The sequence below is a fragment of the Eumetopias jubatus genome, unplaced genomic scaffold, assembly GCF_037043125.1.
Source record: "Eumetopias jubatus isolate StellerSeaLion01/CBP00866 unplaced genomic scaffold, mEumJub1_p1.0 scaffold_14, whole genome shotgun sequence".
NCBI classification, from domain to species: domain Eukaryota; kingdom Metazoa; phylum Chordata; class Mammalia; order Carnivora; family Otariidae; genus Eumetopias; species Eumetopias jubatus.
The window spans coordinates 90,400,553-90,420,088 of record NW_028274820.1 but is presented as its reverse complement, the minus strand read 5'-3'; the positions used below and the strand labels follow the sequence as shown (position 1 = coordinate 90,420,088).

Here is a 19,536-nt window from a genome sequence, read left to right as displayed (position 1 = left end):
CAGATGTTTTTCCCTAAGTGATCTTCAAATGGCTGTGGTTCCAAGCCTGGACCGTGTAAGAAGTACAGAGCACGCTTACCATATGACCTCTGTTAACACTCCTACCACTATGGTGCTTCTAGAACGTCTTACTGCAAACCACTCCATAGGTCTGGACTATTTATGTTGTATGACTGACAAGCCTACACTTCTGAAGGCTCTGTGAACTTTACCTCTCACTGTACCATATATAAGTTTTTAGAAGCTGATGGTTACCTAGACAAGGCTCTGTGGATCAGTGGTATTTCTCATTTGACCCTGGGACATCATACTGCAGGATACAGCAGGCAAAGAACCTATGAAAAGCAAATCTTCCCAGTAGATTACCTTAGCGGGAGAAGTGACCTTATCCACAGATTGCTTTTCCCAGAGGTTCCGCTTGCCAGATACATCTCCTGGCCTCAAATCCTAATGAAGAAAAGGCGAAAGAAGTTGATAGGTGGCCATTTATATTTTCTGGTCACATCTAAATAAATCACCACTTCTGTTGTTTGTTTGAATCAATTTCTTATTTAATACGCTTTATCCTGGTGATTTGAAATGGATGGAATCAAAAGGATCATTAGCCATGTTTTTTATATAGACCTTGATCTATGTTATGATAGGAGGATGGGCTGGAATTATCCAGCAGGTAGCTCCTGTCCTCCACTGAGGGCTTCCTGTTTATTGATCAATAGAATTGGAATATAAGCATATTTAAAATAATGTAGCCTATTTTTAACTTTTCATGCTCTTAGTAGAGAATAGAATAAACGTTCTCCCTCTCCCACTCCCCCTGCTTGTGTTCCCCCTCTCACTGTGTCTCTCTGTCAAATAAATATATAAACTCTCTGAAAAAAAAAAAGAATATACGTTAGTTTTAATTCTTTTGAGGTTGGATAAGCATTTCACCTCTTGCAGATTACCTTTCTTTCAGCATTCTGGTGTATTCCCTACACTCGTAGGACTTCAGTGCAGACCAGCCCGACTTCCAAATGCCAACACTCCATTTCTTTGCCTGAGGTCTTTCTCTGGCTACAGATGCCCCCTCTGCCCACCCAGGAGGCAGGCTGGAAGTTCAGAGAATTAACATCCCCAGGAGCAGTCTTCAATAACTCATGCCAAATCACAATGAGATTTGGTGCAAGAGTGTTTCTCAGGCTCACTCATGCCTCAGAGGTGGGATAACTGGGAAGCATGTGTTTTCTGGTGGTTTCCAGGGTGCCTCGGTGGGATTAAGTTTTAACAGCCCATGTGGTGACTTGCTAAATAGCATTATTGGCTACTTCCTTTTCCCTGACTCACTTCCTGTAGTGTTTTCTTCGCCTCCCAAGTAAACTACTTGCACTCGAATTACTATCTCAGGGTCTGCCCCTGGGCAGCTCAAACTGAGACGCTTTTCTAATTGCACTTTCCTCAGACTAAAATCATGTTGTGTTTCCTGAGGAGCAAGTGGGTAATTAAGAAGGGTATCAGTAGAGCCTAGCCCCACAAAGGAAAGATTTACACAAGTTGTACCCATAAGAGAAGTTGAGTTGATGACGTGTGTGAGACCATGTGGAAATCTTGGGAAGAAAACACGAAAATAACGATCGGTAGCAGTTACATAGCTTTGATTCGTTATTTACGACCTCAGAATTAATCTGGTTTGGATAGGGATCCAAATTTCTGTTTCCATTTACTTTTCTTCCAGCATTTGCTTATATTAGTACTTGGCAAAGGTGGTTTGTAGAAAATAAATGTGTTTTACTGAAATAGTAATGTTTATTTTGGCAATACCTTTTCTCATTAGGAAGGCAAAGCTAATAACGATTGCATTTATCCACAGACACTGGTCTAAATGGACATATTTTTGATAGATACTATTGAAATCTTGACACTGAAAATGCACTGGTTAAATGGTACCATGTGAAGCATTTCAGATTTACCTTAATCTTACTGAGCTTCTGGATTTCCGTTGTGGCTTGGATTCCTGATATTCTATTAGAGAGTTACACCTATTTTACTTGGAACCAGTAAGCAACCAATCAGGTTGTTTCTGAAGAATTCCACTACATTTGCCAATGTAGGTAGAAGCTGCCAAATTGTCTGGAAGACTGTTTTAAAATTTGGGAAACTATAATTAGGAACATACTAATGGAAGCTCTGGAAAGTGGCTATTATTACTTTATTTATTTGATTCATATAAAACAATTATTATTCTTTCACATGAATACTGAATAATAATCCTTTCACATGAATACTGAATGATGATCCTTTTACCGAAGAAAGTGAATTATATTTCCCTTAAATCCTGCCTATTAATCTTTTGAGAGCACTTACAGAGTTTAAAGAGTCCATCTCAAGAAAATATTAACATCCAAGTGATAAGCTGGCATTTTAAATCAAAGGGGAAATATAAATGCAATTACCTGACCAGACTACATTTTAGAGAAAGACCCACTCCAGAAGAAGAGGGAGAAATGAAGGCAGGAGAAGCAGGTTTCCAATCAACCAGAGATCAGAGAATGAAGAAGAGAATTCAGCTGAGAAAGACATTGTTGGGATTTTTTTAAACAAAAAGAAAGACAAGTTATCGCTTAAATTGCTGTATATAACATGTAGGTTAGACACAAATAACAAACCAGATAAAGCAGACATACTCAGACCTCAGAATTCCAGTTATAAAGTTACACCAAAATCCTATAAATTCTGCCCACAAATAGCAGATGTGCCAGTAAAAAGTTAGGTATAGATCAGTGTTTAATTCCGAATAAGTTAATTTTCAGGGACCCTAAAAGATACTGATTTGACAAACTACTCTGAACACCTTTAATTTTTAGCATATATGAAAATTATTATGTAACCCATGGTAAAGGGTGGTTTTCCTCTTCAGGGAGTTTTCGAACAGAACACTAATCCTGTGGATTGCTCCTTTCCTTCTTGAGGTTTCACTGGGTGAGGACCATTTTGGTGAAAGAATTTTCCTCTGATTTTTTCCTTAGTGGTTACATGCCACACATTTGCCAAAACAAACCCAGGCTTTCCCCTCTACCCATATATGCCAAGGACTATAAACAAGGAGCTGAGGATAAATCACCTTTGATCCCAAATCAGAAGGTACCTTTGGGGGCCTCCCATTTGCTGCTGTCTTTAGGTAATCCTCTGACATCCTGGGCTCAGGCTCAGAGTCCCAAGGGGGTCAAACAGATGCCTGCCACAAAGGGCCAGGCTAGAAACATAAATGCCCAAAGAGGCCTGGTGTAAGAAACTTCAAAAATAAAAAAAAGAGGGAATCAACAAATTCAAGAGTGTATGCCTCTACACCTCAATAACGTGTTCAAATTACAATTTTAAAAAGGGAAATAAAGCATAACAGCCCCAAACTACACAGATCTTAGCTGCAGGTCACCAGTGTGAGACCCCCTGGATGAAACCTGAACAAGATCCTAGCTTGACCTGTCTAAGCTGCCTTCCCAGATTTAACATTTTCCTGACAAATTTTATGCATCTGCAGGATCCTCCCAGCCCTTTCTGCATTTCAGAAATTTCATCTCTTCTCTGAGAAACAAACAGGGTTTAAGAGGGAAGGGGGGAAAAGGGTTAGCCTGGTGAGGGGTATTAAGGAGGGCACGTACTGCATGGAGCACTGGGTGTTATACGAAAACAATGGATCGTGGATCACCACATCAAAAACTAATGATGTATTGTATGGTGACTAACATAACATAATAAAATTAAAATAAAATAAAAAAAGAAAGAAAGAAATGTCATCTCTTTTCTGCTAGATCCATAGTGTCTATGAGTTACCCTCTTGCCCTTGCTGGGCCCCAAGTCATGTCCTCTCCCAAAGAGACTGCCATGTTACTTATTCAGACTTCAACACGGTGCTGGGTGTACTACGCTGGGATGTGCGCAAGGCTTAAATCTGCTTATCAAGCACATTCAAACAAATTTTTATTTACAACATCACTTACATTTCTTTTCTTCCAATCTGACCTTCATCCAGGAAGCCACATTAGTCTACCAAATCCAATGGGACATGGGAAAAAAATAGATCACCATAATCTATACTAATTGTTGCATTCTGCTTTCCTTTCCTCTCCATTCTCTAGGAGATGGTCTAGCAAATTGCTTACTGAATCACAGGTAAGGCAGGCAATGGTTTTGTAATTTCCCTGTAATACCTTTTGGTCCTACCAGAAAATGGGTTTTTTGAGTGGAAACCTGCAGTTATTATACCTGTTGTAGTAATAACTAAGTTAAATCTCTTAACCCTCCCATTAGGACAACACAGATGATGATAACTTATCAGTTAAGGTGCTGCTAAAAGAGTAAGGGTCAAGTCCTGGGCCAAATACAGGGGTATAATATGGTATAGAAATGAACAAGATTGCCACTATTGTAAATATGAAAAAGTAACCATCTTGTCTAACGAGGTGCCATACTCATCAAAGAGGAAAACATATATCTTTCTCTCTTTAGCATTCCTATCTTGTGAGACCTTCAGTGGATCTATGAACTTGCTGAATTTGTATCAAATGCATGATTGTGGGGAGAGGGTCCTTAGGTTTCATTAGGTTTTAAAAAGGGTCCAAAATTCAGAAAGGTTAATAATCACTCGTCTGGACACACTTATATAAGTTACCATTTTAAAAAAGTAATTCCTACTCTTTATGTCACCTTTGGTGCTGGGGAAATTTGAGGCACTAAAAAGAATATACATTTTGGGTATGATCCCTTGCCTAAATTGTCTCCAGTTATAGGCCCCTCTTTCTGTATCTACTTGGAAGGGGGAAAGATTTTTTTTCCCCCCAATATATAGACTTTTCAATTTTAACTTGGGTTTAACTTGGATTTACATTGGTGAGCCCTAATGCAAAAAAACCTCAGGCTGAATATTAATTGACTACAAGGAGTTGTACCCACGAAATGTATGGAAATACTTCCATTTTTTCTTTTTAAGTTGGAAAAGTGGTAAACTTTACTGACTACTTTGGAGATTAAATATGGAGCCAATGGATGCAATTAAATGCTCAACAATGCAGAGGCTGATGATTTAGAAGGCTTTTCTTCTACCTCTGGCTTGGAGTGGTTATAGCAATGGAGGCTCTGCTCCCTTGGGCACCAACAAAGTTATAAAAGCAACTTAACAGAGAAAGCCCACTAATATATAGTGGGGGGCTTAATAAGGTTTTTGATTATAATGATAAATGCAAGGCAATTATCAGAGACATTCAATGAAAAATTTAAAAGAACATTTTTCTAGTAAGATAGCCACACTGAATAAGAAAATGTTAGATTTCCAAAAATAACATTCATAACCGGTTTTTATAGTTTCCAGTTTTACTGTGTGTGTGTTTTTTTTAATGGCTTTCCTTTGGAGGTGTTGGCAAAATTATATAGCAATTATTTCAACAACTGCCCAATAACTGTACTTTTGTGTTAAGTTACAGAAATTAGGCAAATTAGAAAATATGGGTTCAAAATAGCCAACATACACATTCTTTGGGAATAAGTCTAGGAGTGTCCTTGACTGAGAAGTGGCCAAGATAATTTGACATTTTCACTTTCAAATTCCTAACTGTGATTTTTAGAATGGAAACTAAACAAATAGACCAGTTAAGAGTGTAAACTGTGAACTGCCTCAAGCTCTGGCTAGCTACCCCACTCAGGGTGTAGAGGTGACTGTGGCACCATTTTACCCTCTGGGGAGGGTAATGGGGAGGTCCAGCTGCTCTGGACCAGTCTCTCTAAATCTGAGCCCCTCCTTGTTTGTTATTCAGGGTGACAGCGAAGACTAGGAGCACCCGTCCTTCCCAGGCAAACAGACCAACAGCTTGTTTTCTTCTGCTGCTGGAAACTGAGAGATCAAAAAACTTCAGAAAAACCCGGAGCTACTTACAGAAGGTTTGGGAGCAGGTGATTTATTTCCATCTGGGGTTTTAGTTAGCCATTCATTGATGCGGCTGGAAACCCCCACCTTCAAGCCAGCAGTCTCCTACAAAGTCAATAATCCAATATTACAGGAAAAAAAATAAACTTTACTTGGAAAAAAAACTTCAAAGTAACCTTAAAATACTATTAGGTATTATTTCACATAACCAGTAGGTGACACTAATCAATTATTGATCTCTAGCTTTAATATTTTGAGTAAAATAAACCTTAAACTTGATATTTAAAGACAATGTTATCTGGTTTTCTTTCCCCTGCACCTCACCCCACCCCCAACGCCAGGGGTTGATGATTAATTTCAGGCACTTCATTTAGAATACTGTGGTCAGAGCATAGGACACAGCCTAGCCTCCTAAACACATCGTCTCTGGGAGAATTAACATCTTCTTCACTGCTTTTATAATTAACTAGTGTGATTCCTTTAAAAAAAAAAAAAAGGAAAAAAAATCTAGCCTCCAAAATTAAAAGACCAAAATCCTATACTGACCTTATTTGGTGTGCCTGACACAGTGGGGGATGAAAACACATTCCCTTTCTCCCACATGCTCTTGATATTGCGGACACCTTCAGCAGGAACAGGAAGATCTGAGGCTGCTGGCTTCAGAGGTTTTGCGGTTTTTGTTCCCTGAAATGCATGAATTATCTTTAGGGTTGGTGCTGATAAATTTGTTCTCATAAAATTATGGTGAGCTTGTCTCCCTCAACATCATCATTTAAAATTCATTACGATATTAAAAAAATATCACCTTCACCAAAAATTCTGTTGTGAAACTACATTCTGATGACATATACGCCTCAAATGAACCATAATACCTACATCAGAGGATCTTTCAAAAATGAAATGATGCCTTTTACTGGAACACCACTGATTGTGAAGGTGGTATTTCATGTCGTTTCTTCAACAGGTAAGTGCTTGTATGTGCACAGGGCACCGTGCTAGGCTCTGGGGATATAGAGCTACTCAAGACAGTCTGCTCTGTGAGGTACGGTGGGCTTAACATTTTATTTTATTTTATTATTTATTTTTTTGGAAGATTTTATTTATTTATTTGACAGAGAGAGAGAGAGAGAGAGATCACAAGTAGGGGAAGCAGCACAGGGAGAGGGAGAAGAAGGCTCCCCACTGAGCAAGAAGCCTAATGTAGGACTTGATCCCAGGACCCTGGGATCGTGACCCGAGCCGAAGGCAGATGTTTAACCAACTGAGCCACCCAGGCACCCCTGGACTTAACATTTTAATAGCAGAGAATGACAGTAACTAGTTACACAAGTATTTATTTCACATTGTGCTAAGTGCTATGAAAGATGAATGTAGTGCTGTAAAGCATGCCCAGAGAGCATATATGAAGGGGAAGAATACTTAGTTTAGGGGAACAAAGAAGGCTCCTCTGAAGAAGTGACATTTCAACTGAGATCCAACAGAAGGTTTAGAAGTAGCCAGGTGAAGAGCTACGTTCCATGTAGAGGGAAGGGCATATACAAAGGACTGAAGACAGGGACATGGTGAAAAACTGAGAGATCTCTGTATGGAGAATATACCAGAAGGAGGGAAGAACAGATGTAAAAATGAAAGGTGTGCATTCAAGTATGTTTCCAGCAGCAGTGATGGGCATACCCAGAATCAGGCAGTCTCTCTGGTGGTCCTGCTCTGTGGCCTGTGGCATGGGCTGCCAAGGTGGCTGGCCAGGGTGAGTGGTACGTACCATCGGTGGCCTGCACATAAAAAATCTCCTGGGGCTGTGTAAGCTCTGAAGCCACAGTCTTGGCTTTGTTAATCCCAGAAGAGCTCTGATCAATTCAACCACAGAAAAAAACTATCTGCCATTTGTCTTGTATTTTTCTGGACATTTAATCTTGTGAAAAATCACCTCTTGGGTGTTAGGACTTGATTATTCATTTGATAAATCATCCGGACCTCTCTCTTTCTTATTCCCTCTTAGCATTTGTTTGTGAACTATTTCACAGGTATCTCCACTCTGCAGTACAAAGGAGAGGAGAAAAATCAAACCGAACTGATCCAATTACTTTATAGCCGGTGTTCTGATATACATCAGAAGGGTAAAACCATTGACTAAAAGTACAAAAGGAGAAAGAAACACATCTTGATCAATGGCACTGTACCAAGTGCTTTGGTACTTGGAAATATACTTTATTTCCAAATACTGTAGACCCCCTTTTTTTGGAGGGGGGGGGAGTTGGAACAGAAAGAAGCATAAAACTATGGTCTTTCAAGCACAAAACAATTTGAAACTGATGATGATTAAACTTGGTCTATCATCTTTATATTAGCTTACACTACTACTTTTATTTGATAATAGAAGTTTTTATAGATAAAAAAGGATTAACCACAGTTGCAACTGTTTAAACTATATATGGGAACACATTTTAAAAGTAATTAAGGATATTAAAGATATACTTATGAACATACAAGTAATATAGTTCAATACCAATGAGTCCATTCATTAAACGAGTAACAGCTTTATTAAAGAATATTCCAGCTGAAAGTAGAAAACAATAATTTATTTAAAATCTTCTATAATTTATCGTTATCACTGCTCTTCTCTATAACTAGTTCAAAGTACAGTGAAGCATCACTAATATTCTCACACAGTAATGTGGTTACTGGACCTGATTACTGTCCTAAGCCTCTATGATCATCCATCCCCAGAGTTTATTTCTGCCCACGACTGAGGCCACCTCACCTCAATTGCACTGGTGTATTGCTCCAGTCTGCTGTCAATCTTGGAGACAACTGCTGCTTGATGAGTTGATTTGACACCACTGTTTAAGTGAATAAACACACACACACACATACATAAAAATACAAGAGAGAATCTTTCCATATATATATAACAGCTGATGATTCTCAACTGATGATTGTTCACAATCAATCATATTTACCTTTTCTGCACAGACTTATTCAAAAATTCTGCTCGCTCTTCTATCTAGAAATTGAAAAAAAAAACCCAGTTAATACTTGTAGCTTATAAACAATGTTTCTCAGCCCACTTGGTGAGTAAAAGCACCAGAGTGCGTGTAAGGGTAATAGTAATAATAAAACTACTTTGAGATATTTGAGAGTGAGATTTGGAGGGGAGAAATGGCAGATGATAAAGAAGGTGTGGAGAAATACAAAGTTCTGGAGGCAAATTAAAGACCAGACAGAAATGGAATAAAAATGCCTCTGAAACAATGTAAACCAGAGGCAAAATAAATACATTTCAAGACAACAACCATTTTTTCGAAAAGCACATTCTGTTACCCTTTAGGACGTATTTATATGAGTATAAATATACCACGTTATTTGATTAACGGAAATTTCCCACAGCGTTTTAACTATATATTTCGTGTGTAATAGGATCGAATAAGAAAGGTAACTAGGAACTGTGAACTATTCACCTCCTGCTTAGCCTGGCTTCCTGACAGCTGTCAAACCTACTGCTGAATTTAATTTGCCTTGAACGTGGAAGATGGGGATGGGAGGAGACTGAGATCTGGAGTATGGCTCCTCCGGGCTGAGGCCTCCCATGAAACCCCTGTTAGCCCAAGTGGGAATGACAGAAATAAACACAGAAAAACTGATGGATATATATGAAATGGTAGTCTTTAATAAGATCCTTTTCCCTTTTAAAGCTAGGAACTTCCTTTTACTAAAATTAAAGCTACTAAATCAAACACTATATTTCATTGAAACGGTATCACTCAAATCAGATGTTCTATGTAAGTCAGCAAGTATCTGTTGACTCCTTATGATACCCAATGCCAGGGGAGAAATAGCCTCTGTCACCCATCACCTACCCAAATCAGCAAATAGTAAAACCTTTGTATATGACTGCCTGTGCCAAAGCATACATGTGCTGAAGGGGTCCATTTTCTTCCCTGTTCAGGCAGCCAGGGAATCTACCAGACTTCAGCTACCCCGGGCTGGTGTGGTTGAGTATCCCCTACAGTCTTCTGAGATGTTAGTGGCTCTTTCTGGCCTGGATTGTCCCTGGGACTCGTGGACTTTTTAATAAACACTGTTAGGCTGTTTATAGATGTTACTGGGGGCATTTCACTCTTTCCAATGATTTCTCACAATGATAAACGCAAACTCATTAAAAATAAAACTTCCTGCAACAAAGTGTTATCGGTAGGCCTGAGTTTATGGGATGAAGAGTGTCTTAAATCTTATTTTTCTGATTTTAATATAACTTAGAACTGTACTTCTGGAGAAGAAGTTCCCAGCTGAATAAGGTGAAATATACCGAAACCACGCAATGCACTGCCATTTTTAATATGTGAGTTTATGGGATGAAGAGTGTCTTAAATCTTATTTTTCTGATTTTAATATAACTTAGAACTGTACTTCTGGAGAAGAAGTTCCCAGCTGAATAAGGTGAAATATACCGAAACCACGCAATGCACTGCCATTTTTAATATGCCAGCTGGTCAGCTAAACAACTAACCCAAAAATTACATATTATAGAGTACTCACTCTATAAAGCTGAACACTCAACAGTGTAGAAGACAGTGTCCCATTCTTTAAGGAGAACATAATTAGCAGGGGAGACTAGGAGAACACACAAATAAAACACTTCACACTCTATGAGAGGTACCATAGTAAAGAGAAGAAGAAAATGCTGTGGCCTTGGGAGAAGTGATTCCCTGGGGTCAGCGGAGAAGTTTTTCAGTAGTTTTGATTCTGAGCTGAGGTTTTTAGTTTATAGTCTACACAGTTTTATCAATGAGTTTATGGAGGTCAGGGTGGGGGGGAGAGTGCACGAGTTACAGGGACAGGGCACTAGGGGCAGAGCAAACCCATGCACGAAGACGGGGAACAGAGGCAGGGCGGGGGGTGGAGGAATGAAACACATAGGGGAAGGACAGAGGCACGAGGAAGGGGCAGCAGAGGTGAGACTTGTTCTCTGTAGCACTGACAGCATCCTTCTGACTCTGGGATGAGCTTGCTAACCTTGGCTATCCCATTAATTCAAATGACGGCGATTCTGACTCTGACATCTCCTTTTGTACCTACAACATCGAATACAGCTTGACTTCATTATCTCATTTTGTCAGGTCTCACCACCCATTTACTGACGCATTCCTATTGGGAAATCCTGAACTTCATCTAGATAATGTAACATGTGTACTGAATTTATACACTAAACAAATTTCTGTAGGACTTTAACGAGAGCCGTTGGTTCTTCTGAAGACCAAGAGGTGGCAGTGTTGTCTCGATAAAACTCAAGGGAAAGAAAGCACGCTATTCATTGTAGAAAATTGGCTCTCTCCTTACTCTACACCCCTTCCACCACCAAAATATGAAAACAACAATAATAAAAACCCAATTTTAAATTTAATTTACTTACAATTTGTTCTGTGCATGTTTTATGTAAGAAAAACCATTCACTGCTAACAAAATTTTAAGTGTGAGAAACCAGGTTCAGAGTTTCCCAGACAAGGAATAGGAGTCATGAGAACTTAACAAAATACATGAGTTGATAATATTTTGAGGTCAAATAGCAAATGTTTTCCCTTGCACTGGCATTCTACAATCTTAACTCATGACCACTTATAAAAGTTGCAGGGCCAAGAGTATCAACGACTGTAGGAATTCAATCACAGAATATGAAATTGAGCTCTAAAACCAGAGCCACAGCAAATTCTTCAAGGCACATTATGCAGAAAAGCAACAGACTGCCTGTTCCTGAAAGCATATCTCTGTTACATAAGAATTAAAAATTTTTTGTTTTTTTTAGCATAAATACTTTGCTGACACATGCCTCTCTAGCAGAGGGAGTAGATGAATGGCTTCCTAGGAACATTGGATGAAATGGGAAGCCAGGAGTCTGGTTGAGGGAAAGACCAGAGAAGTAAGTTAAGTTGAAAAATTTAGTAGAGAAGAGATATTTGAAGAAGGAAAGGAGAAGGGGCTATAGTTTCTCCTGAAAAGAATAGCAATTAGAAGCTTAGATGACTACGGATTTCTTGGTGTTACCAAGACTGTTCAAAGAAAGTCTAGCTCGGGTGGGATTTCAAGGAGGGTAGAGAGAACATAGCTTTCTTTGATTACTGATGAGCCAGAAACACAAGGACCCAGACCGGGAACAGAACTCTGGTCACCGCATGGAGATAGCCTGAACTGAGTGGGGTTTTTGTTTTTTGCTTTTGTGTTTTACTTTTCTTTTTAATTTTGTTGTTGTTGCTGCCTTTCTGCTCTTTCTTCTATAGCAGGGTCTGCAAACTATGGCCCGTGTGCTCGTGGGCCTTATGCGGGCCATGGTTTTCACACAGCCCTCAAGCTAAGAATGAGTTTTTGTATTGTTAAATGGTTTAAAAATCCAAAAGAATATTTGGGGACATAGGAAAACTTTATGCAATCCAAATTTCAGTGTCCATCAATAAAACTCATCCACTCCACAAAGATTCTCTCTACTCATTTCCTTCTGCTCTGAGATCTCACTGCACTGGAAGTCTGCAGTTGGTTACCTGGTAATTCTTGGGATTCCCCTGAGCAGTTGACTATGGTAAGGCCATGGGGGCAATGGCTTGCTTTGTACTTCTCTCCCTCATAGTACTTAGCACCTATTAGGTATGTTATAAGTATCAAATATGAAACAATAATATCCCCCTGTGGCTTAGTTCTGATTCCCCCTGAAGCAGATCTTGAGAAGAGAGGGTTTGAGTATAAGTTTATTTGGGAGGTGTCAGACTATGACTGGGACCCAGATGATCATAAAGACCAAGCAAAGCTCTTTAGGGATCAAACATGCTGATTTTCCTGTGAAACAGGTAATAACTATAAAATGGAAGTAACTGGCTTTTGGTCATTTTAGTGGACCACGTGAGATGACTTCACACACACAATTACAGACACACACATGCATATATTTAACCAGCTGGAGCCCAGCTATGATTCTCTACTGGTTTTGCCCAACACCTACACTTTGTAGCCTAGCTAGGTTGATGGAAAATGAGGGAGAAATAAAAGTGTTAAAAGGTCCAATCTCTGAAGATTCATTCATTCATTTATTCATTCAGCAAATATTTATTGACTATCTTCACTGTGCCAGGTGCTCAATAAATGTTAACTCTCAAAACAAAACACATATTTGAAAATAATGGCACATGGAGTATAAATAATAGATAGCGCTTTCTTGCTTCTGTTCTCTTTTCTCTGCATGTCAACCCTTCCCTCTTCTCCTTGACCGGGCTCCCTCCTGCTCATTCTCTTTTCTCTTACCAGCACTTCGACCTTCATCAATAAGGAGCTGTGCTCCTCGAAGGCAGTGCTGGGACCAAACTCATCCTGGCAAAGGACCCTACACAAGTTACATTTCATCTCCTCCTGTGATAACAGCTTTCAGATTTGACCAGTACTGTTTCCCGCTGCCCTACTTTTAATAATGACAAATTAAAAGTGAACAGCTAGCATGAAAGGCAGCTCAAACCTTTATAATATAGTTGCCCACTTTATAAACTTTAAATGTTTCCATTTTCAACTGCTTGAAGCAATGAGGCGTCTGGAGGGCATGGGTCAGTGAAATCCAGAGATAATCGCTGAATGTCACTTTAATGCATACCAAAGCATCTAATGAACAACAGATACAAAGCTCTCCGCCTTACTTCTCTCCTCTCTACATGTTACAAAGAGAAGCTGTGAAAAGGCTGAAAGAAGGAGCAAAAAGCTAAATGAAGCAAAGGCTTTGAATGATGAATAACTAAGTAAGGGGCTAAAATCAAGTTTCTATCACTTTATAACGGAGGTGTTATAAGAAGGATTTCTGGGAATAAGAAATACCTTGAGAGATGAACCTTTAGGAGTGAAACACTTGAATGGCTTCTTGTCATCTGATAAGCTGTCTTCGGGCATTTTCTGACGTTTCTCAGCAGCTTCTGCCCGTCGCCTTTCAATCTCTTCCTTTAGCCTCCTCTTCTCTTCCTGAGGGAGAAAGAACATATAACAAGGACATCAGTGTGAGCTTCAAGCGAGAAGGAAAGAGTGCTGTAGGGGAGAGAGCACTAGTCCCAGAGGAAAATGAGCTGGGTTCTGGACTGGATGCCACCCCTTCCTCAAGGGCGGTGGTTAGAGGTTAAGACTGAGCCCGAGAGTCCAACTGCCTGACTCACACTCTGGCGCTGCCACTTCCCAACTGTGTGACCTTGGCCACATCACTTCTCTGCTCTGTGCCTCAGTTTATGATCTGTAAAATGGGGATTATGATAGCTGCAATGAGCTACATAAGAAAGCCCATGTAAAATGCTGGGTCTCATGCTCAGTATGAAGCTGATCGTCATCATTACCATCCAGTCAGCTCATTTAACACTGACCTTCCATTTCTGTGTATGTAAGAGGAATATAAATGTCCCTCTCCCTCCTTCCTAGGAGAGTTGTGAAGACAAATGAGATAAATGATGGGCAAAGTTATATAAATCTAAGGTATTATATTTACCAAATTGTACAAGAGATAATTGTATGGTTGTCCCCGCCTCAACTGAGGAGATTCTTTTAGATGGTTTGACAAACCTGAAAATACTATGTAGACACTCACCAGAGCAGTCACGGATGTTCACAGTGTGTATCATTACCCCCTCTGTGCGTTTCTTCCTGGTCTACAGTACTCTCCCCCGTCCTCTCTCTCAGGCAAAACATTCACAGTGCTGATCAAGTGGCACATCCTCTATGAATGACTGACTGAGAGATTTGTGTAGTTTTTTGTAGTTTTAGAACTGTATGTTCTCAAGCAGAGACTGGGTGTTCATCTGGCAGAATGACTCTGTGTGTTATGGGCTGAATGTCTGTGCCATGCCCCCCCCTGCCCCCCATACAGTTAAAGTCCCAGCCCCCAAAGTGATGGTTTTAGGAGCTGAGGTCTCTGGCAGGTGATTAGATCACGAGAGTGAAGCCTTCATGAATGGCACTAGTGCCCTTATTAAGGAGAACCCAGAGAGGTCTCTTCCGCCCTCTACCAAGTGAGGATGTGGTGGGAAGACTGCTATGAACTGGGAAGTGGGGTCTCACCAGACACAGAATTTGCTGAAGCCTTGATCTTCAACTCCCCAACCTCCAGAAAAGTGAGAAATAAAGTTCTGTTGTTTGTAAGCCACCCAGTCTATGGGGATTTGTTTCTGTGGCTGTACTGAGTAATGACTATTTGGTAGGACACTAGACCAAACCGTCTCCTAGGTCCAATCCAGTTCTAAGACTTAGTGTTTCTCTTCTGCCTTCATTGATACTCTGCTCCTCTAAATAACAGTAACAACAATGATAACAGTAATCATAACCAAGCCTCAATGCTGTAAATAGACATTATTTTACAGGCAAAGAAAAGAAGTCTTAGCTTATCTTAGTTCAGTAACTCTGCTGAGGTCCCAGCTTACACGTGGCAAAGGATACCAGCCCAGGTATGTTTGATTCTAAGGCACTATCATCCCAAATACTTTCCGACCAAAGGCAACTGGCTCACTGAGAGCTGGAGTTGGAAGTGACCTTGGAATAATTTATCCAAACTTTCCACACAGGTCAGGCAATTTTTGCAGAGGATCCATGTCAGAGAGCCGTCGGAAGTCTTTTTGCATAGTTTGAATCATGGAAGGTCACTATCTCCTAAGATCAGAGGGAAAAGCTCTAAGCTGATTTGGAGAATCAAGGTCCCAATACTGATTCTACCACTTACTAGTCAAGGGACTCACAGCAGTCACTTAAATATTCTGATTCCCTTTTCTTTGTCCATAAAGTGAGAATAATAATACACCTCAGAATGAAAGGAAAGAATGCACCTTGTAAAGTTGTAGTTGGTTAAGCACTTTTTCAGTGTTCAAAATTTGCCTTCTTGTAACTTTATCTGTTGTTTTTAGTTCTGTCTTAAAAGACGGAACACATTCATCTGTTCATAATTACTGGGCTCCTGCTACATGCCTGGCACTGTGTTGTCTCCTGGGTTTACAGTAATGAACAAAGCAGATACTGCTCCTACTTGTGAAGACCTCATCTCCTGACTCTTCCACTAAAAAAAGAAAAACTATTAAAAAAAAAATCTATCAAAACTCTTCAAGTATCAGAAAACTATCATGTGACTCTTGGTTCTTATAACTAATCTGAAGACCTTTTCTCTTCTTTATTGAGAGACAATAGAGGGGAATGGGTTAAGGCACATGGGACCGTGGGAAAATTACTAAGCCACTTTGTGCCTCAGTTTCCTCATCTGAAAAATGGGATAATAAGACTACCCATATCAGAAACTTATAAATGGATATAAAGTGCTACGCATAAAGGTTTTAGAACTGTGCCTAGGGCACGTTAACTTTATTATTCTTAAAATATATTTGTAAAAATGAGTCCATGCTCAAAAGAGCAGCTGCATTCCACCACGAAAAAATTACTCCTGGGGCTAGAAGGGTCACCGGACGTGGACTGGGGGCCAGGGGCAGCTGCCGTGGCCGCCGCGCTGCGCCCTCCTTACCTCCTCTCTGACTTTTCTCTCTGCTTCCTCCTGCTTCCGCTTCTGCTCTTCCTCCTCCAGGACCTTCCTTCGCTCCTCCCGCTTTTTCTTCAGCTCCTCCAGCTCCTGGGCCGCCTCCTGCTGCTTCTGTTTGAGCTTCTCGAACTCCTCGCTCTCGGTTTCCCCGCGGCGACGGCGAAGCTCCTCCAGACGCTTGCCGGCCTCCACCTGCGAGGCGCCTTCGGCCTCCTTGGCCTCGCTGGCCCTCGCTCCCACTCCCGCTCCCGGGCGGCTGTCCGCAAAGGCAAAGGGGTTTGACAACCGTCAGCCTGGCAGCCTCCGCAGAGGGAGGGACGTCATCTGCAGGCTTTGTATCCCCCACCAAAAGAAATCTCTACTGCCCGTGGTCAGACAGTGGATCTTCACACCAGCCCCAGGGGTCTTGGGGTCTGCCGGCAATCTCAAGGCCTGGATCTGATTCCTCTCTGCCACTTACCCTTGGTTTCCTAGCTGTACAACAGGGCAAACAGACACTGTCAGTGGGAAAATGGTGCACGGAAAATGGGCAAAAGAGTGCAACTGCTATGAAAACAGTAGGAAGGTTCCTCAAAAAATTAAGTGAAACTACCATATGCGCCGGCAATCCCACTTCTGGGTCTATATCCCAAAGAACTGAAAGCAGGATCTTGCAAAGATATCTGTGTGTCCTTGTTCCTAGCAGCATTATTCACAATCGTGGAGAGGTGGAAGCAACCCAAATACCCATCAACAAATGAATACACAAACAGAGAGTGGCGCATACATACGGTGTAATCTTATTCAGCCTTAAAAAGGAGGGTGATCTGTCACAGGCTACAACATGGATGAACCTTGAGGATATTATGCTACATGAAATAAGCCAGCCCCCAAAAGGCAAATCCTGCATAATTCCGCTTACAGGAGTTATCTACAGTAGTCAATTCCAGGGAAACAGAAAGTAGAACGGTGGTTACCAGTGTCTATGGGGGGTGGAGGGGGGGAAGGTGGGGAGTTTTTTAATGGGTATAGAGTTTCAGGTTTGGAGATGTTTCAGAACAGTGTGAATGTACTTCACCCTACTGAGCTGTACACTTAAAAATGGTTAAGATGGTAAATTTTATGTTATGTGTTTTACCACAATTAAAAAAAAAATCCACATGACATGCATGATACAACATGTTAAAACTGGGCAAATATTATTTTTTCTATTTACCTCAGTGGGCTATTCTTTGGATCCCATGAGATTACATATTAAATAAATGCTGACATATATTATAAATATCAGTTGTTAATGCTATTAGACTGACTTCTAACATCTAGGTGTGACCCTAGGAGTCCTTTGCTACAAGTTACTGGTTAATTTGGATCTGCCTGGAATCATGGATCAGGAGGGAAGACTTAAAGGCTCAGGCGCGAGAGACAAGAAAAGATGGCTGAAACTAGGGTAGGCACTGAAATAAATCTGCTTATCCACATCCTTGTCTTGAACTTGACTCTAGCAGCTGATGTCTGGCAGATGAATTACCCTTTGCCTCTTGATTAAGACCTATAAATACAGTAATATGTGTCCATTCTTACACAGCTGCTCCAAGAAAGTTCATAATGACAGCATGACCTTATGGCTTCAATTTGTGTGGTCTATCATGACAGGAATATTCCTAATTGTGACTTAAAATTACTAAATTAGCCCTGATGTGGTACGGTTAGGGTTGTTACTTATGCTTTGTATGTCCTTTTCATATTTATTATCTCATTTAATAGTCACAATAATTAGGGAGTTGGCAGATTAGGTTAATACCGCCATTTTACAAATTAGGAAGTGATGGGCGAGAGAGAAAAGTCTGCCCAAACTTTTGGTAGCAAGAAAGTGGTAGAGCCATGATCATATTTTAGTGTTTCTCTACCAAGTATACTCTTCTTTCCACTGTACTATTATTATATTAGGAGTTAAATATGGTTTGTCATAACATAAAAAAATCAACTGATTCGAGCATATTAGCCTCTACCTCTCACCTCCTACCTTGAGGACTAGAGAGTCTGGGAGGGATGTTTCCCACCTGTAAGGCTTTAGAATTTCCACAGTCTAGGCCTAACTAACTTCCATGCTCCAGTGGAAGCAGTGCTTCATCAGATGGCACAGCTTATAAAACAGCAAGAAAATGGGTACGTTTTTTATAAGTTACAAATAAAATTGAAATTAGGGGTGCCTGGGTGGCTCAGTTGGTTAGGCATCTAACTCTTGGTTTCTGCTCAGCTCATAATCTCAGGGTTGTGAGATCAAATCCTATGCTGGGCTCCATGCTGGGCTCCACACTGGGCGTGGAGCCTCCTTAAGATTCTCTCTCTCCCTCTCTTCCTCCTCTTTCCCTCTCTTAAAAAAAAAAAAGAACTAAAAAAAGAAAATCACTCTTAAAAAAAATAAAATTGAAATTATGTTGAAGTTTTCTTTTGGGATTAAGGAGAACCCACAGGGATTTTATTGTAGAATTGGGAACATGTTAAGACTAGAGACAGAACACTACCCAGGGGTATGGTAACATTTTACTTCAGAACTGGTATTCTTAGTGTTCTTACATAAATCATATAAAAAACATGTTGGTGGTGACAGAACTGCAGCAGAGCACTATGTTGTCACTGGAGCAAAACTCATGTGAGCTGGATCCTCCTGGCACTTTCTTTGGGAGAATTTAGTGGTATCCTCAGAAGTGTGCCTAGTTACAGATAGTCCTTAGCTAAGTGACAAGGACGTGGCTTGCTAGCTGCTTAAGTACTTTTTAACAAGCAGTGAGGTCATGCTCAACCAGCTCTGAACACAGGTAGCCCATCCCTAACACTTTGTCTAAGGAACAGATGAATTACCACTGTCTGATATCATTTATTTGGTGCAGAGAAGGGCTCAGTGTTTCTAGTGATGGAACAAGAAAAAAAGAATAAAAGAGAAAATGAGTTCAAGACTACATAATTACCAATACTGATCTTATGCGTACATCTCATGCTTTTTAAACATTGAGGAAGTTCTTTTTTTTTAAGATTTTATATATTTATTTGAGAGAGAGAGCATGTGCACAAGCACAAGCACACAAAAGGGGGGCAGAGGGAGAGGGAGAAGCAGACTCCCCACCAAGGAGGGGACTGACGCAGG

General features: G+C 40.5%; 1 protein-coding gene across 1 annotated transcript in view; it reads right to left on the bottom strand.

Moving 5' to 3' along the window:
- CALD1 (caldesmon 1) overlaps positions 1 to 19,536 on the bottom strand; it is a 181,473-nt gene that overhangs the window by 4,437 nt on the left and 157,500 nt on the right. Inside the window, exons 7-13 of the mRNA XM_088018519.1 lie at positions 16,398 to 16,668; positions 13,736 to 13,876; positions 8,854 to 8,897; positions 8,655 to 8,733; positions 6,440 to 6,577; positions 5,903 to 5,998; positions 367 to 447 (exon numbers count right to left, since the gene is read on the bottom strand). Coding sequence (XP_087874645.1) covers positions 367 to 447; positions 5,903 to 5,998; positions 6,440 to 6,577; positions 8,655 to 8,733; positions 8,854 to 8,897; positions 13,736 to 13,876; positions 16,398 to 16,668 — 850 coding nt within the window. The remainder of the gene's footprint in view (positions 1 to 366; positions 448 to 5,902; positions 5,999 to 6,439; positions 6,578 to 8,654; positions 8,734 to 8,853; positions 8,898 to 13,735; positions 13,877 to 16,397; positions 16,669 to 19,536) is intronic.